Source organism: Thalassophryne amazonica, unplaced genomic scaffold, assembly GCF_902500255.1.
Source record: "Thalassophryne amazonica unplaced genomic scaffold, fThaAma1.1, whole genome shotgun sequence".
NCBI classification, from domain to species: Eukaryota; Metazoa; Chordata; class Actinopteri; order Batrachoidiformes; family Batrachoididae; genus Thalassophryne; species Thalassophryne amazonica.
The window spans coordinates 17,749-40,928 of NW_022986390.1; the positions used below are offsets into that span (position 1 = coordinate 17,749).

General features: G+C 40.5%; 1 protein-coding gene across 1 annotated transcript; it reads left to right on the top strand.

Annotated features, from left to right (window-relative positions):
- Window positions 1-1,705: 1,705 nt before the first annotated feature.
- On the top strand, window positions 1,706-22,838 carry cmtm3 (CKLF-like MARVEL transmembrane domain containing 3; the record flags this gene model as incomplete). Its single annotated transcript, XM_034165658.1, has 4 exons — window positions 1,706-2,053; window positions 22,269-22,424; window positions 22,525-22,620; window positions 22,721-22,838. Coding segments are annotated over exons 1-4 (487 nt in total), but the record flags the coding sequence as incomplete, so codon positions are not given.
- Between the last annotated feature and the right edge of the window lie 342 nt (window positions 22,839-23,180).

Below are 23,180 nucleotides of genomic sequence, written 5' to 3' on the forward strand. Positions count from 1 at the left end.
GCTGAAAACCAACATTGAACGCCTGTGACCTTCGATCCCTCAGGCGACACTGCATTAAAAACCGAAATCATTATGTAAAGGATCTTACCACGTGGGCTCAGGAACACTTCAGAAAACCATTGTCAGTTAACACAGTTCGTCGCTACATCTACAAGTGCAAGGTAAAACTCTACCATGCAAAGCGAAAGCCATACATCAACAGCATCCAGAAATGCCACCACCTTCTCTGGGCCGTCATACATCAAGCAAGAATGGAAAAGAAATCCACCTACAAAGCTTCAACAATTAGTGTCCTCAGTTCCCAAATGCTTATTGAGTGTTGTTAGAAGGAAAAGTGATGTAACACAGTGATAAACATACCACTGTCCCAGCTTTTTTGAAACATGTTGCAGGCATCCATTTCAAAATGAGCAAATATTTGCACAAAACAACAAAGTTTATCAGTCTGAACATTAAATATATTGTCTTTGTGGTGTATTCAATTAAATATAGGTTGAAGAGGATTTGCAAATCATTGTATTCTGTTTTTATTTACAACGTCCCAACTTCATTGGAATTGGGCTTGTACTCCAGAGGAACACGTTGATAGAGATTCTTTCCTTCCCGGTAGTGGACACAGCCCTTACCAGCCTAAATGACAGATTTTCCAGACTTGAAGATGATTAGAAGATCTATGGCTTTCTTTATGGATTTATTTCTTTATGGCTTTTTATTCAAAAGAAGAAATGTCAGCTGCTATTCAGTGTGGCACACTCACAGAAAAGTGTAAAAACCCATAAGAGGCCATTTATGATATAGATTCAGAGAATTTGGTGCTGGAAGTCAGAGCTGCTTGTTATGCCTTTCCTGATAATCCAACCTCCCCATGGGAAATGCTTAACTACATTTACAAGGAGCAGCTTTTGGATCTTTATGGTAACCTAAGCATTGCCTTTCATCTGCTGTTAACTCTTCCAAACACTAGTACCTATGGGGAGAGAAGCTTCTCAACCCTAAAACTCATAAAAACTTACCTCAAGTCCACCATGTCCCAAGAGAGACTTTCAGGACTTGCCCTCATTTGAATAGAGAACAAAATGAGAAGGTCTTTGGATTTGGATGACATGGTAAACAGCTTTGGCACAAGCTAAGGCTTGTAAGCATCACTGGTAAACACAAAGTGTATTTTGCCAACTTTGCACTGTTTTGTTGTTAAATAATTTACATTTTTATTGTTCTGGTTTTGATTATTGTATTACTTTTCAGAATTTCCATTTAAAATTCCACATTTAATGTTTACATTGAAAAAAATGCTAATGTGTGCTTTGGGAATAAAACCAAGGTTTTTATTATTGTTGTTCTCAAGTTAAAGTTCTGTATTTTTTTTATTTATTTTTTTTTATTATTATGGCTAGCTACATTTGGAAAAAAAAATGCTGATGTGCACTTGGGAATAAAAAAGTTGATATTTTACATTTTTGTCAGTGTTGTTTTTATTCTATTTGTATGATGAAAGCTGGTCAGAGGGCTCCCCCCCCCCTTTTTTTGCCCCTCCTGTTTGAAAGGACAATGGGCGTGGTCAGTGTTCACAAATCAGAAACACATCTTCAGACAGTAGGAGACAGAAAGTGTTTATATATACTGAAAAGCTGCTTATACCCCTTTAAGGTTCCCACTTTGAGTTTTCAGAGTTTGGAGAAAATATTAACGCCGTGTGACGTCATGTGCGGCGCCTTTGATTGAGTGCTTTGTCGTCTGCAGCTGCACACGCGCATCACGTTTCACATCTGGACAAAGCAGATGTTGCGCTTTTGGGAGCTCGTGCTGTTTCCGCGATGTCATTGTTTCCGTTTCCACCTCCGAAGCAGCCACACGCCTCCTCACATCTCCGAGTTTTATCCCAAACTAACCCTCCGTTTAGTTTGTCTGAGGTTAGAAACAAACAAACAAACAAACAATGGGAGACATCGAGGCTCCCACCTCCGGCCGCGAGCGCCAAAGTGTTTTATTTTCTATTCTTCCGAGCAAAGAGTTCGCCTCTTCGAGGAAAGGAATGCTGCTTATTGCTGAAGTGGTAAGAAAATCAACACAAACGTACTGATGGAAGCAGTGAAACTGCGACACACTTTGTCAAACGGAGCTGCTTTTTTTCCCCCACAAATATATTTCTATTTCCACTTTATTCATTTATTTACTTATTGAGACTTCGAGGAGTTTAGACTGCCATTAAATCAGAACAAATAATAATTGTGTTTCAATGCAAAAACAGTTTTCTGAAAACTTTTTTTAACTACTCTCTCTGACCAAACTAGGAAGAGAAAATGCCGCTTCCTGCAGGAGGAATAAGAGCTGAATAGACACAATCAACAGGAAAAGAAAAGTTTTTCAACTGCTCGCTTGTCATTTATCAAGGAATTTCTTCCACGTACCGTTTGAGTATGAAGAGATGCTCATAACCTGCGCCATTTGGCAGAGGTTATGTTTTCACCCGTTTGCTTGCTTGTTTGTTTGTTTATATGTGAACAGCCTGTAACCCACAATTTTTCATATATCGTTATGAAATTTTTGCTGAAGATTCATATCTTGATAGGCAATAACTGATTAATTTTTTAAAGGTCATAGGTCGAAGGTCAAAGTCAGCACAAATCTTGGACAACTAGAACAATCCCTATCTTTAACACTGAGTGAATTTTCAAAAATTCATAACTCAAAAAAGATCACATTTCTTTCATATGTAGGATGGTATCTTTTATCGACTGACAAAGTTTGATCCAGAATGCAGATTTTGTGGCCATTTAAATATAACATTGACCGTTACCATGACAATCGGTCCAGAACAGTATCACATTTGTTACAAACCAGAAACCTAAAAACACAATTAAAAACCTGTTCAGATCAGCTTTTAATATAGGAAATGATTGTTTTTTATCTTGTTTCTATGGCGATTTAAATTGTACTGTACAGCGTTTTTGAGTGTTTTGAAAACCACTTTATAAATAAACTGTATTATTGTTATTAGAAAAACCAAGTTGGACATGAACATACTCCATAAATATCTGAACAGCATGGGAAAAAACACAGATTGAAAGTTTACCAGCTAAACTGACCACCCTTTAAACAAGTTCTTCATGGAGGTGAAGAAAACAAACAGGTCTGACTACAAGCCCAACACCGTCAGCAGCTTAAATATTCAGACAATACCGTAAGTTTGCATATATACGAGGGCTGTCAATAAAGTATAGGTCCTTTTTATTTTTTTCAAAAACTATATGGATTTCATTCATATGTTTTTACGTCAGACATGCTTGAACCCTCGTGCGCATGCGTGAGTTTTTCCACGCCTGTCGGTGACGTCATTCGCCTGTGAGCACTCCTTGTGGGAGGAGTCGTCCAGCCCCTCGTCGGAATTCCTTTGTCTGAGAAGTTGCTGAGAGACTGGCGCTTTGTTTGATGAAAATTTTTTCTAAACCTGTGAGACACATCGAAGTGGACACGGTTCAAAAAATTAAGCTGGTTTTCAGTGAAAATTTTAACGGCTGATGAGAGATTTTGAGGTGATTCTGTCACTTTAAGGACTTCCCACGGTGCGAGACGTCGCTCAGCGCTCTCAGCCGCCGTCGTCAGCCTGTTCAAGCTGAAAACCTCCACATTTCAGGCTCTATTGATCCAGGACGTCGTGAGAGAACAGAGAAGTTTCAGAAGAAGTCGGTTTCAGCATTTTATCCAGATATTCCACTGTTAAAGGAGATTTTTTTAATGAAAGACGTGCGGACGGGTCCGCGCGTCAGGACGCAGCCGACGTGGTGCGGCGGCACAGGAAAAACACCTCCATGTTGATAACCATTTGTAAAATTCAGGTGGCTTTTGATGGCTTTCAGTGGAGTGAGTATATGAGAAATTGTTTAACAGCAGGACATGTTCCAACTTGTCCTTAAGGCTTCCAACGGAGGTGTTTTTCCTGTGGCGGAGCGTCGCGGCGGCTGCGAGCCGATGCTGTAATCCGCCCGCACGTCTTTCATTAAAAAAATCTCCTTTAATAGTGGAATATCCGGATAAAATGCTGAAACCGACTTCTTCTGAAACTTCTCTGTTCTCTCACGACGTCCTGGATCAATAGAGCCTGAAATGTGGAGGTTTTCAGCTTGAACAGGCTGACGACGGCGGCTGAGAGCGCTGCACGACGTCTCGCACCGTGGGGTGTCCTTAAAGCGACAGAATCACCTCAAAATCTCTCATCAGCCTTTAAAATTTTCACTGAAAACCAGCTTAATTTTTCGAACCGTGTCCACTTCGATGTGTCTCACAGGTTTAGAAAAAATTTTGATCAAACAAAGCGCCAGTCTCTCAGCAACTTCTCACACAAAGGAATTCCGACGAGGGGCTGGACGACTCCTCCCACAAGTAGTGCTCACAGGCGAATGACGTCACCGACAGGCGTGGAAAAACTCACGCATGCGCACGAGGGTTCAAGCATGTCTGACGTAAAAACATATGAATGAAATCCATATAGTTTTTGAAAAAAATAAAAAGGACCTATACTTTATTGACAGACCTGTGTGTATATATATATATATATATATATATATATATATATATATATATATATATATATGATCTTGATCTGTTTTGGTTGTTTTAACTGATTTTACTTGTTTTATTTAATTTTTTTTTGGGGGGGGGGGCTTGTATTTTATTTGTACTTTGTGGTTTGTTACCTTTTATATGTCCCCTTGTGTACAGCACTTTGTTTCAGCTGCAGCTGTTTTTTTTAAAGTGCTTTATAAATAAAGTTGATTTGATTTGATATATATATATATATATATAATAGCCATATAATAAACAAATTACTTAGTTACTGTAGTGTTATTCTTCAGTGTTAGTATTATTCAACCAATAGAACCTCTTTTGAAAAATATCAGAGTTCTTCTTTAAGAATGCAGAGTCAGAGTTTTCTCTAACTTGGCAGGTAAAGTCAGCTTATGGACGGGAAGAAGTGATTAAATTTTTGTTTTTATTTTTTTGCTGGTATTGGTCAAAAATTTTCAGTCCCATACTTAGGATAGTATATAGTGAAGTATATAGGAAAACAACTCATTTTATGGCAATGAGTTCAGGTATTTTGTTTGTGAAGACGGCTGTTTACCAGCGCATGTGACATTTTCTCCATTTGGCTGATAGTTTAAAACAGGCGTATGGTGTCACTGTGAGCACTTTTGATTGGGTGTTTATTATTATATTCTGTTTTTGTTCTCTTTTGTAATCCTTGGTGGTCTCAGCTCAGGACCCTGTGGTTTCTACAGGATGAGACGCCCCTGTCGTTTAATAGAGAACACCCTTCAGAGAATTTGGGCTGGTTTCTGGAACTCAAACATGTCGATCATTCCATGAATTCTCTTGAAGCGGGTGCTCATCATTTTCTTGTTTAGTCACAATGCTTCTGCTCCCACTGGTGGTGTTTTGTGCTTCATGCACCCTATTCAGCTGCCTTAGATTTACATGTCATATTTGCTCAGTTTTTCTGCAAATTTGGCCTTTGAATTCTTCTTTGATTTCAAGTAGCTATTATGTCAAAACCAAATGGAATATGTTTAGAAATATGGTGACCTCAGATACATTTACTCAAAAACTTTCTTTTTTCACCCGCAGTATTTCTGTGCACCCCTCGATTACACAGGACATCCTGCAGAGAGCCTGGACTGAATTAGGTTATTGCACTGATGTTTGCTGAGTAACAGGCGAGGCGCACATTCTTACACATTGGTGGCTACAGTTGCATGATCTCATAAAGTTTCATGTGGTATCAGTTGGTATCACAGACACTTGATGTGCACCCTGCCCATTAGTCAGCAAACATCAATGCGGTAATCGGTATCAGGTCATTTGCCCCCATGGACACATACCACTTAGGGCAGTTACCAGCTAGGATAATTGCCACCCAGTCAGTTGTCAATTGTATTATAGTTATTTTATTTTGCCTCCAAATTGGCCTGACTTAGGAATGGTCATGGAAGGGTTATGGATATATCAGGGTATACCAGTAAAGGATGCAGCAGCCAAAAGCTCATACATTTATATCCTTAGTCAGTGTTTATTCACATTAAGACAAAGACAAACTTCAAACACTAGGCAACTTGGCATCTACAAATAGTCTTTGCAACTGCGAGACTGCCCGTTACTTAGTCTGGTCACTGGTCATAATTGTGAGGCTGAATCCATGTTGGGACTGAAATAAGTAATCATAAAAGTGAATTCCAAGGTGACTGTATTTCTGAAACTTTAAATGCATGAAAACATAATAATTTTGGGACTGTGTAAAAGTTGTTGAAATTCTTAGGTAGTCTTAGATCTGAGTTGTTCGTTAGGTGTGATTCCACTGCATGTATAGTGTCAGCATTTGCACAGAAATTCTGCATTTGAGAAAATAAAGTTTATGGGTTAATGTATCTGCAGTCACCATATTTATAGACATATTCCAATAGGTTTTGATATTATAGCTACTCGAAATCAAGGAGTGCTTTTGTGCTCACCTTGTATAGCACTTTACATTGATGCCTCACATTCACCCATTCATTCTCTCACACACACACACACACACACGCACTCACATACCGATGTTAGTGTGCTGCCATGCAAGGCGCTCAACTGCACACGAGGAACAACTGTTGTTGTGTTTTTTTGTAATATTTAGTATATGTGGCAGCAAGTACTTGGCAGCCTGATAGTATATGGTCAATCATCTCATCAGATTCACTGCAGAGTCTGCATAGGGGGCTGATCTTTTCATTTTTTGGTAATTTTGTTCAGGTAAAGCCCGTGTCACACCATCATGGATCAATGAAATGCACGAGGAGCTGATACAAATCTTATATTCACGATTGTGTTCGTTTTTGTTCTACAAACGTCCTTTTTCCATCCGCAATATGAGTTCCTTGTCAGCTGATGTCCACCAACTCCGTCAAAAAGTTTTGTGTGTGCTCAAAACTTTGAGTGGACATTAGGCGAAGAGCTTTCCCACTGCCTGCATGTTTGTTTACCATTATGTCCTCTACTTGTTATTTACTTTTGTGATACTCATGCGTTTATATCCTGTGGCTGTCCAATTATTCAGCCTGGGCTTCTGATTGGCCAGAGCTCCGGTGCGGAGTGTGAATTCTATACGAGCGGAGAGAGGACAGTTCTCCCAATGCAGCAGCATGTAGCACGGCTGTTCATTTAGCCGAGGTCCATCCATCCATTTTCTTCCGCTTTATCCGGAGTCGAGTCGCGGGGGCAGCAGCTCAAGCAAAGCCACCCAGACCTCCCGATCCGTGTGCTTTTTTTTTTCTTGTCTGGATGTCAGAGTGCATTTGGTGGATTCTCTTGGCGCAGAGGCGTTGTTAAGTTCTTTGATGTCCGTCACTGCTGCAGCTGCACTGAACGCCAGCACAGCTGTCAGCTCACAAACGTAGTAAGGAAGTATGACATCATGTTCCCCGAGCAAGCCGGATTCTTTCCACATTTGTGATCAGACCTCATCAAATCCAGCAACTCCCAGCGCATATATATGTTTTGAAACCTGGAAAATCATTCTGCTGAAAGCCATTCTCTGTATTGCAAGTAGAAAAGTGATGTCATCTGTCCGTAAGAGCCCAAAATACACTGGAGATGCTACTTTGCTGCCTGCCAAAATATTTAAATATGTAGCTAATCCATGTGCTCTATCCGTCACAGTGTGACAACATCTTAAGGTTGTATGCAGGGTTGGGAGGGTTACTTTAAAAATGTATTCCGATACAGTTACTAGTTACCTGTTGAAAAATGTAATCAGTAACATAATCCAAGTACCATAATATTAAAGTAATGTCATTTGATTACTTTCAGTTACTTCTGGATTACTCCAATATCAAATATGCTAATACAGACAAAAGAAACTAAATATAAATAGTCTTGACCACATAGTACAGTTTATTAAGCAAAAACTAAAAGTGTTTCTTTTACATGGCATGCTCTGTTTTACTTCACATTATGAATTAAGAGCACCACAATATTGTTTTAAACACACCCAGTGTTCATCTGCTAAATTTTCAACAAAAAATGCCAAACAAATGAAGGATAATGAAAACTCAGGCGGTGAGCGGATGAATTTGTAATTAAAAGTGGCAGAACAATATACGAAACAAAAAAAAGTCTACTACTTGTTCAGTAAAATTATCTTACTTTAGTCTTTCATGTAGCAATTGCACCATGTTTAACATATCAGTCCACTTATTGAACTTTCAAAATAAGAACAAAAGCATAATGAAAACCATTAAGTAAATCCTGTCAGTAAGGAGGTGTGGTCGCCATTTTAATTCCGGGCAAGTTAGTGATTTGCGTGCATAAAGTTCAAGAAACAGGTGGAATATGCCGGAAAGCTGCGCATGTTGCAAAGCCACAAACGGAGGAACAAGGGAGACAATATTTCCTTCCATAAGTAAGTGGTTTGGTTTTTCTTGTCACTTTGTCCGTGATATTTGGATGATAAACAGCTGTGTGTCTCCTGCCGTGTTGCCCGATGACACGGACCATTAACTCTTCACTTATGTCTAGTTGATATTTTCCACTGCTAGACCAATGTCTAGTTAAAATACTTGTCGTTAGTGATTAAAATTGTTCAACAAGACACGGGATTTTTTTTTTAAATTTGCACCTTAAAATAATGAGATTATAATGACCCGCGCTGTGCCGCTCACAGTCACACCCACACATAGAGATGTGTACCCACGCCACTGACTTCATGAATGGAACTCCGTCAAAAAAGGATAATTGTGTAAAAATATATATATAAATGTATTGTAATGGTTTTAGGAGCCGCGCTGTGTTGAACAGAGCAGCTGCTGCAGGACGCCTCAGCTCAGCAGCTTGAACAGCGCAGAGCCGTGTAACTTTCAACACTAATATTTGGGAATGTGTGTGTGTGTGTGTGTGTCAGAGTAAGTGTAATACTTTCCTGACATAATTTAATGTAATAAAATTTTACTGGCTCGATATCCAGGTCAAAATGGCATTTTTTAACATGTATTTTGCGAGCATTTTTCTGAGTATGTTCATTCGCAGATCTCCATTGAAAATGCATTAATATCCGGGTACTTCATCAATATTTTGCCCGGTTAGGAGACGTCATGTCGCTGTCCATGAAGGGACGTTTTCGTTTCAAAGAAAAAAAAAATTATATACAGATAATATCCTAAAATGCATTAAAATTGTAATCCTGCGAACTAATCCCCATTTTTACTAAATATACCTGTAATCTGAATACATCTTTTTTTCTGTAACTGTTGCGGAATACAGTTACCTTTTTTTTGTATCCTAATTGTGTAACGCCGTTACATGTATTCCGTTACTCCCCAAGCCTGGTTGTATGGTCAGGCTTTGATCTTAATGAAGGGGTTTTCACCCAGGCTGCCATACAAGCTAGAACCACCTCTGATTATTATTGTTGTTGTTATTGTTGTTGTTGGTAGTAGTACTATCACAAACTAAGCCACTAATAGAAGCATCATAAAAAGTAAATGGTAATAAATAACTTTAATAAATAAAAAGTTCTGATGCCTGGGCAGTAAAAACGTATTATGGAGTCTCTTCATTGCGTCATGTGACTTTCTGTCGCTGCCAGGCTCGGACTGATAATCTGTGATTTTGGGCATTTGCCCGGTGGGCCGCTGCACATTTAGACCTGCGTGGGCCGGCCTTCCCATATTTATAGAGATTATGGAAATATACAGTGTTCTCGAACCGCGCGCTGCTGTCAACACGAGGAAAGTCCGTGATCGGTGAAGCTACAGCATTTAATCGGCACAGCTGCAGAGCCACTTCCTGAATTTGTGTCAAAATAAAAGTTCTGTAGTGTTTCATACACGGCACAGTCTTATTCTAGGTTTCAGTTTTGTTTCCGTTTGATCACACAATGGAGACTTACATCAAGCACAATGATTGACATTACCAACAGCCAGTGACAATGGAGAAGCATACAGGGTGGCCAATCAGATTGCAGGAAGAGCAGGCGGCCGCTCCCGCCCCTGTGAATGGACTGACTCCTCGGCGCCTGGACCTCTCTCCGCTCTTCTACTGATAGAAGGTTGGAATCGTTTCTTTTATCTTAATTAACTGTGCTTTACTTTTGTTAATCTTTAAATGCAACAGCTACGGACTTCAGCTCCTTAATTTGCTGCTGTGTGAATCCTAGCCGTGGTTACACATTACCCCTCTCACTCACTCACACACACACACACACACACTTTGGAGACACAAAAACTTTTTTCCGCTTGTGTGCATTTGCTTCCATTTTGTCAGACCCGGCGCCAGAAAAAAAAAAATTAAGGGGGCGATGAGTTTATCACAGGGGGCGGGGTCGCCCCCACCCCCCCAAAAAAATAGTGCGCACCGGAGGAGACCTGCGCTCCTGGAAAGCTCGTGTATTTACGCTGCACCGTTCTAAGAGACTGACCAAGAGTGAAGAGTGATGACAGTATTTTTTTAAATTATTATTTGAACGTATAAACCCTCGGTCAAGTGATCTCTTGCATACCACAGAGCCGGTGTTCTGTCGAGATGAGGTGCGCCAACTTTTGACACTCTGAGCTGTGATGTACCTTGGCATTGTCCAATAGGAACGACACGTCAGGCCAAAACACGGAAGACTCGTGGCAGAAACCACTGATCTCTACAAAATGGATTGGACCAATCGGATTGGTGCAGAAACCACTGATCTGTACAAAACATTAACGTGTGACAGGACTGCTCATTTATAGAGCAGTTTTCTGAAGAAAAATCATTGGAAATGTTTTTTTGTTGTTGTTACCTCAAAATTTCTGATTACTGTTAAAAACGTTTAGAACACTTTTAATTAAAATAGGTAAATAAATCAATAAATGGTTCTTTAGAAACCTTTCATCTGTATTAAAACCACCTGTTATTTCAGATTAGATAATTTCTTGTTTAACATAAGGAACCTCAGTCATTTATTTTTAGACAAATAAAATAACATGGAAACTTGTATATTTTTTTGAAGTCTGGTAGATTATTTATATCTTATTTCAACCAGAAACACAACACTAAATAAATACAAGTGTTTATTATAAATGCAAAAGGAAATAATTTAACAATGACTGCAGTGTGATTGTAAAGTAGGATTTCTGTGACATAAACCTCATGATGTTTTATATATATATATATATATATATATATATATATATATATATATATATATATATATATAGTCATTTAAACTTGTAATTTCATCAAAATATGTAATTGCCTTTAATGTTATCAGGACGCCCCCTCGTGGCGCCGGGTCCACATTTTGTACTATGATCAAGGTGAAATGACAGTGAAAGTGTGTATTTAGGTGTGTGTTCATGGTGTTTAGGTGTATAGTATTTGTTCATTGGGGGTTCGGTATGGACGGGTGGGTGTGCGTGTTTGGGGTGGATTCGTCGGGCCAGTAGTGGGCTGGTCCAGAGGAAAAATTCCAGGGCCGAAATTTGTTCCCAGTCCGACCCTGGTCGCTGCTGCTTCCTTCACACTGTTGCCATAACGTGCACCCTGAAGCTCGGCCTTTGGTCTGTGCAGCCGCCTGCACTCTGACACAAAGCAGCTCCTCTGCTGCTGCTCCGCATGTGACTGTGATCATTAAATCTCTCAGAGCAGCTCCGCTGACAACAGGAAAAGCCTGCAAAGCATCACAGTGTGAGTGCTGCTGCATGCAAGAGTTTGTGCATACAACAGCTTTGTAGTTGAGTTAGAATGCTTTATGATACTACAAAATTAGAGTAAGACCAGTGTGTGTGTGTGTGTGTGTGTGTGTGTGTGTGTGTGTGTGTGTGTGTGTGTGTGTGTGTGTGTGTGTGTGTGTGTGTAGAATGTGGAATCCAGCCACGGTGGAGTTGTCATTTTGACACGCTTCAAAACCTTACGGGCTGTTTTATCAGCACAGCACCCGGCCTGTGAACGAACCCTTTAGACACAAGGCCTCCTGGAGAGTGTGTGTGCATGTCACTGTGTGTGTATTATATATGCATCGTGCGTCAGACCACCCTGTGCTTGTCTCATGAGGATTCTCGGCCTCAGCCACGACCAGGCAGGTTGAGAATGTGAGATCACAGCTGTGGTCTGATAAAATTACATTTTTGAAGTGCACAAAATACTTTCACATGTTAATGGCACACAACACACAACAAATATTGGCCCAAATATACTGTAAGATGAGCTGTTTTGGGGGGAAAATAAAAAAAAAATACTTAATGAAGAACAAGTCTTGTTTTTAAGTAATTTCCAGTTGGGATTAAGAAAGTATTTCTATTTAAAAACGAAAATACATTTATTTGAAAATAATGGGGGGGCGTTGTAAGCATGATTGCATCAAGCAGTTGTGCAATAAACAGTACAATCGGGATTATTTTAGTCCTCATGTCATCAATCAGGCGTCATGACATAAGATCAGTGACATAGTTTGAGGACCTTTCTGACGGATAAGTGCCCAAAGCATCACCGGAGATTCCTGTGAAAGAATGATGAAAGCCACTATGGAAATTTTAAAATCTTAAAAAAAAAAAAAAAATCTTTTAACTGTTTTGATGGTCAGAAACAAATAGAAACAACAGTCCCTGTTAACATAGTCTAGTGAAAAACTGGATGCAGAACACAAAAAAAGTGCTGCTCCGCTTTTTCCTGGTGTAACAGGTAAGGAAAGTGAAAGTAGAACAGGGCACAGCGTGGTGTGATTCTGCTGTTCTCTTTTTTCACAACAGAATAGACAGTCAGGAATAGATGTAAATCTGATGTAGAAAAAGGATTGCAAGGACTTCTGGGAGAACTGTAAATCATTGTGATTTCTTGAGTTATTTTTGAATGTTTCGTGCTAGTTCTTGTGGTGATCTTACCAAATATATGTTGATAAATAATTGTCTTAAAAAGCAGACAAGTGCATTTAAGCACCATAAATGCAAACTGTACTTAAGACCATGACATTGCTCTTTTATTGAGAGAGGCGCATGCCTTTCACAGTTGTTTGGCACAGTTATTTTTGCAGATGTATGATATTTAAAAGTCTACCATTCAAATATAACATGACCCCATAATCAAGTTGCTGGACAATATAGCCATCCTGTACACAGATACTGTGAGGGCTGTGAGTGTTTCTCCAGAGAAAAGTGATGTTCATCAGGGATGTGTTCTGGCCTTCAGGTGAATCGTCCTACTTTGTCAGAACATTCTACTATAGGTTGAATGTATATGTACATTTGTTGACTGGCTTACAGTAATTATAAATTCAGTCATTTATCCAGTATCTGCTATTTTGAACGATGTACAGTGGATCCGGAAAGTATTCACAGCACTTCACACATTTTTCCATTTTGGTAAGCGGCAGCCTTATTCCAAAATGGATGAAATGCTTTTTTTTTTTCCTTAAAATTCTACACACAATACCCCATAATGACAGTGTGAAAAAGGTTTTTTTTTTTAACAAATTTGCAAAAATTAAAAAAAAAACCTTTTTCATGTTATCATTTTGGGTGTTGTGAGTAGAATTTTGCAGGAAAAAATCCATTTTGAAATAAGGCTGTAACATAAAATGTGAAAAAGTGAATTACTGTGAATACTTTCTGGATGCATTGTAAAACCATCAAAACTGCAATGTAGGATTAATCTAAACAGAACTTTATTGGCAACACCAAACGCACAAGGTCCACAAAGCTAACACCATGCATACGCAAGTATGCTAATATAGAGAATGTCAATTCAGTGACTCAAAATCAAGTATTAAAGCAGAACAGAAATGCCCACGGATTATTTATAACATGAATAAACACAAAATGCGTTCTTTCGATAGTTCAAGAAACACTAAAGACCATAAAACATCTACAGAAAACCTTGTTTTAGTCGTGGTCTGAGAGGCTTTGACATCGACCAGCTACCTCCATTTAAGCAGGTCAGGCGGGTAACATCACTGGTTTTGAGAAGATGAGCCTCGTTCTGAGATTCCCTGCCAGAGGCACCAACAAAGAGTTTATATATGACTACAAGAGTCCACACTCCCAATGCTGCCCACTAAACGTGAATGTCCCTTCACGGACAACGACATGACACCTCCTAACCGGGCAAAATATTGACGAAGTTCCCGGATGTTAATGCATTTTCAAAGGGGATTCGGGACTGAACACACTCAGAAAAATACTCACAAAATACGTGTTAAAATGCCATTCTGACCTGGATATAGAGCCAGTAAAATTAATGAACATTAAATCATGTCAGGAAAGTATTAAACTTATTATCCAGGGTTTTCATGTATCCCATAATCCCTTGCGCGCCAGAGAGTTGCTGCAGTCAAAACAACATAGCGAATCCACATGATGACAATTGTAAATTAATATTATACTACAAAAATGTATTTTTTTAATGCTTTTCATCACATTAATAAGAGACTGCTGCATGATACCCTGAAAACTTGCTAAAACAATTATAACGAATAATCCGTGTGTGTTACGTTTAATCTGCGTGGAATTTAATAAACGGAAACTGAATTTCAGACATATTATATATATATTAGTCTGGAACAAAGAGGACAAACAGTGTTGTAAAGAACAATAATAAAGCAAACTTCACTTTCCCCTAGAACGACATAATCAGGAAGCGACCGTCGCTCACAGCAGCTCCCACTGAAAATAACGGAGAGACAGCCTATGATTCTCGCATGTTTACATAAAGCAAATGCAGTAACAACATCTAAAAACCCAGAGAATATATTCACGAGAGTTTTAGGCACAATATAAAAATAGTTTTATGTTGCGATATTAATGGTGTTGTCCGTGTGCAGCGGTTAAAGTGGAGCCAGATCAGAGCATCTCAATGCAGTTCTCAATGTTACTGAGATCTCGCAGCGCAGCGACCTCTCTGAGGTTTTGCGGGATTTGAAACCTGAAAAGGGCGGATAACACAACACTCACACATTTTGAAATGTTAGTGTTGAAAGTTACACGGATCTGCTCTGTTGAGCTGAAGCGAGCTGCTGCTGCTGTTTTCAGCATAAAGCGGCTCTTAAAACATTACGAAACATTTATATATATATATATATATATATATATACTCAACAAAAATATAAACGCAACACTTCTGGTTTTGCTCCCATTTTGTATGAGATGAACTCAAAGATCTAAAACTTTTTCCACATACACAATATCACTATTTCCCTCAAATATTGTTCACAAACCAGTCTAAATCTGTGATAGTGAGCACTTCTCCTTTGCTGAGATAATCCATCCCACCTCACAGGTGTGCCATATCTAGATGCTGATTAGACACCATGATTAGTGCACAGGTGTGCCTTAGACTGTCCACAATAAAAGGCCACTCTGAAAGGTGCAGTTTTGTTTTATTGGGGGGGATACCAGTCAGTATCTGGTGTGACCACCATTTGCCTCATGCAGTGCAACACATCACATCTCCTTCGCATTGAGTTGATCAGGTTGTCAATTGTGGCCTGTGGAATGTTGGTCCACTCCTCTTCAATGGCTGTGTGAAGTTGCTGGATATTGGCAGGAACTGGTACACGCTGTCGTATACACCGGTCCAGAGCATCCAAAACATGCTCAATGGGTGACATGTCCGGTGAGTATGCCGGCCATGCAAGAACTGGGACATTTTCAGCTTCCAAGAATTGTGTACAGATCCTTGCAACATGAGGCCGTGCATTATCCTGCTGCAACATGAGGTGATGTTCTTGGATGTATGGCACAACAGTGGGCCTCAGGATCTCGTCACGGTATCTCTGTGCATTCAAAATGCCATCAATAAAATGCACCTGTGTTCGTCATCCATAACAGACGCCTGCCCATACCATAACCCCACCGCCACCATGCGCCACTCGATCCACAACATTGACATCAGAAAACCGCTCACCCACACGACGCCACACACGCTGTCTGCCATCTGTCCTGGACAGTGTGAACCGGGATTCATCCGTGAAGAGAACACCTCTCCAACGTGCCAAATGCCAGCGAATGTGAGCATTTGCCCACTCAAGTTGGTTACGACGACGAACTGGAGTCAGGTCGAGACCCCGATGAGGACGACGAGCATGCAGATGAGCTTCCCTGAGACGGTTTCTGACAGTTTGTGCAGAAATGCTTTGGTTATGCAAACCGATTGTTTCAGCAGCTGTCCGAGTGGCTGGTCTCAGATGATCTTGGAGGTGAACATGCTGGATGTGGAGGTCCTGGGCTGGTGTGGTTACACGTGGTCTGTGGTTGTGAGGCTGGTTGGATGTACTGCCAAATTCTCTGAAACGCCTTTGGAGATGGCTTATGGTAGAGAAATGAACATTCAATACACGAGCAACATCTCATACAAAATGGGAGCAAAACCAAAAGTGTTGCGTTTATATTTTTGTTGAGTGTATATATATATATATATATAAAATCATGAAGGGGTCTGAAATTTTCATCTTAGGTGCATGTCCACTGTGAGAGACATAATCTAAAAAAAATAATAAAAAATCTGGAAATCACAATGTATGATTTTTTAAATAATTTATTTGTATGTTACTGCTGCAAATAAGTATTTGAACACCTGTGAAAATCAATGTTAATATTTGGTACAGTAGCCTTTGTTTGCAATTACAGAGGTCAAACGTTTCCTGTAGTTTTTCACCAGGTTTGCACACACTGCAGCAGGGATTTTGGTCCACTCCTCCATACAGATCTTCTCCAAATCTTTCAGGTTTCAAGTTTCAGCTCCTTCCAAAGATTTTCTATTGAGTTCAGATCTGGAGACTGACCAGGCCACTCCAGGACCTTGAAATGCTTTTTACGGAACCCTCCTTAGTTGCCCTGGCTGTGTGTTTGGGGTCATTGTCATGCTGGAAGACCCAGCCATGACCCATCTTCAATGCTCTTACTGAGGGAAGGAGGTTGTTTGCCAAAATCTCGCAATACATGACCCCATCCATCCTTCCTTCAATACGGTACAGTTGTCCTGTCCCCTTTGCAGAAGAACACCCCCAGAGTATGATGTTTCTACCCCCATGCTTCACAGTTGGGATGGTTTTCTTGGGGTTGTTCTCATCCTCTAAACATGGTAAGTGGAGTTGATTCCAAAAAGCTCTATTCTGGTCTCATCTGACCACATGACCTTCTCCCATGCCTCCTCTGGATCATCCAGATGGTCACTGGTGAACTTCAAACGGGCCTGGACATGTGCTGGCTTGAGCAGGGGGACCTTGCTGCCCTGCAGGATTTTAAACCATGACAGCATCATGTGTTACTAATGTAATCTTTCTGACTGTGGTCCCAGCTCTCTTCAGGTCATTGACCAGGTCCTCCTGTGTAGTTCTGAGCTTTCTCAGAATCATCCTTACCCCACAACGTGAGATCTTGCATGGAATCCCAGACCGAGGGAGATTGACAGTCATCTTGTGTTTCTTCCACTTTCTAATAAATAATCATAACAGTTGTTGTCTTCTACCAAGTTGCTTGCCTGTTGTCCTGTAGTCCATCCCAGCCTTGTGCAGGTCTACAGTTTTGTCCCTGGTGTCCTTAGACAGCTCTTTGGTCTTGGCTATGGTGGACAGGTTGGAGTGTGATTGAGTGTGTGAACAGGTGTCTTTTATACAGGTAACAAGTTCAAACAGGTGCAGTTAATACAGGTAAAGAGTGAAGAATAAGAGGGCTTCTTAAAGACAAATTAACAGGTCTGTGAGAGCCAGAATTCTTGCTGGTTGGTCAGTGTTCAAATACTTATTTGCAGCAGTAACATACAAATAAATTATTAAAAAAATCATACATTGTGATTTCCAGATTTTTTATTATTATTTTTTTTAGATTATGTCTCTCACAGTGGACATGCACCTAAGATGAAAATTTCAGACCCCTCCATGATTTCTAAGTGGAAGAACTTGCAAAACCGCAGGGTGTTCAAATACTTATTTTCCTCACTGTGTGTATATATATATATATGTATACATATATACATATACGAGGTCTGTCCAAAACGTATTGTACCTTTTTATTTTTTTCAAAAACTATATGGATTTGAATCACGTGTGATTACATCAGCCAAGCTTGAACCTTCGTGCGCATGCGTGAGTTTTTCCACGCCTGTCAGTTGCGCCATTCGCCTGTGGGCAGGCTTTGAGTGAGTACTGGTCCACCCCTCCCGTCAGATTTCTTTTGTCTGAGAACTTGCTGAGAGACTGCCGCTTTGCTCCATGAAATTTTTTTCAGAAACTGTGAGAGACCTCCAGGTGGACACCATTTGGAAAATTTAGATGGCTTTCAGCAACAAATTTATGGGGATTACACAGATTAAGGAGTGCTCCAGCCGGTTTAAAGACCGCCCACAGCATCTGAGAGCGCGGCGCGCTCCGAGCGCCGATCGACAAGCTCAAACCCCACTCAAACAACCAGATCATTTCCAACATGAAGGCTTTGTTGATCTGGGACGTCATCTAACTTTCACAAAAATGGCAGAAGGCGTGGACATCAGCACTTTTTCGACACATTCTACTGTTACAGGAGTTTTTTGTTTTTTTTTCATGGAAAGAAGCGGAGGATTGCGCCACCATGCCGCTCATGGTGCGGGACAAAACCACCTCCGTGTTGGTCTCACAGGACGGCTTTCAGGTGGCTCAGACGGCTTCCGGTTGCTTTTCAGTCGTGTGAGTATCCGAGAAATTGTGCATGAGCTGGACATGCCCCAACATGTCCTGTGAGGCTTCATCACGGCGTTGCTTTGCGCCATGTGGCTCCGCCGCGATGCGCGGAGTTCCTCCGCTCCTCTTTCCATGACAAAAACTCCTGTAACAGTGGAATGTGCCATTAATTTCTAAACTGGACACTGTCTTGATCCGGTATGTCGTCTGACTAGCACAGGAATTGTGGAAGACGTGGACATCAGCACTTTTCTGCCATTTTTGTGAAAGTTAGACGACGTCCTGGATCAACAAAGCCTTCATGTTGGAAATGATCTGGTTGTTTGAGTGGGGTTTGAGCTTGTCGATCGGCGCTCGGAGCGTGCCGCGCTCTCAGACGCTGTGGGCGGTCTTTAAACTGGCTGGAGCACTCCTTAAAATGTGTAATCCCCATAAAATCGTCGCTGAAAGCCATCTAAATTTTCCGAATGGTGTCCAGCTGGAGCTCTCTCACAGTTTCTGGAAAAATTTGATGCAGCAAAGCTCCAAATTGCTCAGACATCTATTCGCAATAAAAATCCGACGAGGGGGGTGGACCACTATATATATATATATTATCCTTTTTTGACAGAGTTTCATTCATGAAGTCAGTGGTGTGTGTGCACAGCTCTTTGTGAGTGGCGTGTGTAAGTGTCATCCATGTCCTTGGACGACACAGGCACGGGCAGGAAACATACACCTGTTTATCATCTGAAATGTCATGGAGAAAGTGACAAGAATAACCAAAACCACTTACTTATGGAAGGAAATATTGTCTCCCTTATTCCTCCATTTGTGGTTTTGCCAACATGTGCAGCTTTCTGGCATATTTCACCTGTTTCTTGACGAGACAAATAGAACTTCGATCAGCGAGTTCAGTAAACTGCACTGGTCCCCAGCAGCGGAGACTCCAACCAGTGATGTCAACCAAAAGTGCCCTCCACTTCAGACAATGGCCATTTACATGTCAGTTTAGCTGCAAATTTGATTCAAATAATATTATCTACACTGCTCTCAAACATTCTCCAAGTGTATGAATAACACTTAATTTTTACCAAGGAATGCACAAACAAATTCCTCAAAATGGGTTTCTGTTTTCCTTTAACTTTTATGAAGTGGGAATTAAAAAATACTCACAGCTGAAAATGAAGTTTTTGTGTTGTATGTATGCACGCTAAGCTTTGGTAGGCTATGGACAAGGTGTTGGGTTTGGGTTGTAAAAAACAGCAACTTATTTGTTGAAAACTAAATGGTGAGATGCTAACAGGCTAATGATAGCATGAGCTCAGTGCCGCCATTTTGAGCAACAGGATTTATAATGTGCTTAAAAAACATACAGTTACAGTTGTACTTAGAAAAATTTTGCTGCACATCTTCAAGTAATTCACATCTTATCTTAAAAATGAAAATCTAGTTATGTATGTTTATTTGAGGTTTGCACCAGACTTCAGTGTCCACATTATAAACTTGTAATACTGTGAGGTAACTTCAGTTGCCCCTTGAGTGCATCATCAGTTCTTGTTAATTGCCAAGTTTCTGTCTCGTGCAACAATGCCAGCGCCCCTGTTCTCTCAGAGTTAACGACATTGATTTGCTGAATGCATGCTGCAGGGTTTGTATTTGGCTGAAACATACTCTATTCAGAACAGAAATATCAAGCGTTTACGGTCAAGGAGATGAACAGAAACTCATTGCTATTCTATTAATATTTTGTTTCCAATTATATAATTTTCAATTAAACTACACATTACCGAAAATATTTCAAACACAAAAATTCAAAAAATATTGAGAAAAGCTGTAAAGAGCAGCTGCTGCTGCACTTTACATCAGCCGAGGGGAGATGATCCTCAGTCCAGCGTGGGCCGGGATTGAAACAAAGACGACATGGCGGTGTCTGTGATTACAGAGTCTGATGTTGTATGTCCAGCAACTCCATAAAAGAAGAGCGTAAAAGTTAGGCACTCATTTTACAAGTCTTACAACCAGCAATACTTAGGTTTTTGTTGCACACGTGCAGCAGGTTTGAGCCTCCTGGATTTGTGTATGAGGCAGCTGGCATACATTTGGCTCATAACCCCCCTGTCACAGCAGTATCTCCTTACAGGAAACAGACCCGAAGCTGTCAGGGAGGAGTATCTTTTTCTTAAAGGGAGAATTCCATTTACACTGAAATGTGTGTTTGGATCAAGCCACATCCTCCCGTGTTAGAAAATCAGGCTAACGTGGGAGTGCCAAAACTTGAATGGCCACTCAAGACTGACTCCAGAAGTGAGTCATTCCCCACAGAGCCCCATGTTAAAATCCACAACTTTACAGGAGAAATAAACATATTTGCAACATGTTACAAAAAAAAAACAAAAAAACAGTTTTGATCTCTATGGATAGTTTCTCCATTCATCACAACTGTATGGTTGGGGGGGGGTGTCATTTTTCTATATTTCATTTTATATTTTATATAACTCATCAGTTTCAAGTTTTTTAAGGCAGGAAGTTAGTAATAATTAGGGACATGGTTGCTTTGAGTGATATCCGTGTGAATCTGTTATTGAGGTAATATGCCAGTGTTGCAGACCGAATGGTCTGCCCCTAAAAATCAGTCCACCTTTTGCATCTGCACATGCATCATTTCGGACCACAGCCGCTCATCTGAGACGGAGTCTCTTCACCCAAAGCAATCAAATGGATTTATGGGATTATTAACCATCAGATGATAAAAGTAAAACCTTTTAAATCATTCTAAAGTCAGTTTTAAGTAGAAACGAGGCCATTTTAAGCAGAAACAAGGCAAAATTCCATGACACTTTGAAATGTCTGATGCACAGTGAACGCATCAGCTAGCAGCTTGTTTAGCCGCGGCGCTCTGATCACTTCCGCCACCTTTTATGATGAAATAATGCTGAATTTATGTGGAAATGCCTGTTGTACTAAAGCTTCAGATATCTGTCACTGAGATACTGTAGATGATGACTGGTGTGCAAGCAAAAACGAGGTGTTAATCCGTGAACCGCGTCATCAGGGGGGACCGAATTTTAGGAGGACCGTTCGGTCTGCTACACTGGTCATGCTTAGTTGTCCACCCCAAGCTACCTGTTAGGAAAACCACCGCCCAGTCCACAAAAATATGCATCAATTCAATTTATTTACGTAGCGTGTAATTGAATTAATGAAACATTCAAACCAAAGTTAGCCTGTTAGCCTTACATTCTTTGGAAATTGTGAGATGGTGGGCATGTTCAGGCTTCATTTGTCCTGCTCAGATCACATTGGTCTTGCTCACACATCATCTCTTTACCAATTTATGGGTTGGCTGGGAGTTGGGCAGAGTCAGTCACTGCATTGAAGACTGCATTTGGAGCTGCCTTATTTGAGCTGCAAAACTGCTCTTCAGAAAACCTAAGGGTGACATCACAGAGGGTTTGTCCAGTGTATATATACTGTCTTTGGTTTGGATTCAACTGACGTAAAATAAAATGTCATAAGTACATAAGCACATGGAGTAGGCACTCATGATCAAAAGCTGTAAACTTCTGTATTTCCTCTGTTGGTTGAATAAAAAAAAAACAACTCATATTGTGTTTGTGTGTTTTCTTTAATCACTTGCTTTCAGGCTCTTTCCTTCATATCGTTTGTGTGTTTCGCCGCGTCCACAGCAGCAGCCTTTGTGACAGCGCCGTTGCTAGAGCTGCTGGCAGCTTTGTTCCTGTTGTTCGCGTACTCCACCAAATTCAACGAGAGGTTCAAAAGCTTCCACTGGCCTCTTATGGTGAGAGCAAGAGTTCAAAAAAGTTACATCAGACTGAAATAAAACCTGTTGTATTGGGGAAAATGTTCTAAGAGATTTTTTTTTCTGCAAACCCATTCAGGATTTCCTCAGATGTGTGAGTGCCTCCATCATCTTTTTTATCATCTCCATAATTGCAGTGTCCAAATATTTGGATGGATCCTCCAAAGCTGCTGGGGTAAACTCGACTTTTAGAACCTGCTGGCATCAGCATAGCGGGTTCTCAGGTTTTATCTGCAGCTTTTCAGATTTATGATTCAAGCTCTTTCTCTTTGCAGATATTTGGCTTCATTGCGACCATCGTTTTTGCTTTTGACTTTTACATCATTTTTAACGACCTTGCAGATTTTCTCAAACAAGGAGGGGAAACCACTGAGGAGCCATCGAGGCCGCGAGGTAAACTAACCCTCTAAGAATCCCCCCATCTGTGCTTCAGCTCTTATAAAAACATTATTTGTCATATGTTGACCTACATTGGATTTTAGTGCACATGGAATAAAAGAACAGGTGCAAATCCATTTCTGGTCTTGCACCCAATAGTTTTGCAGCTGCACATACTCGTAATTTGGGGCACATGTGGGTGTTCTTCATGGCAGATCAGAGGAGCAGCAGGTTTTTAATTTAATGCTTGTGTTGAAACCCACTCAGTCCACCTTTTATAGGAAACGCAAGAGCACAAATAGGCATTGAAACAATTGGTTTAAATTGATAAGGCTGTCTGTAGTAGGTGAGATTAGT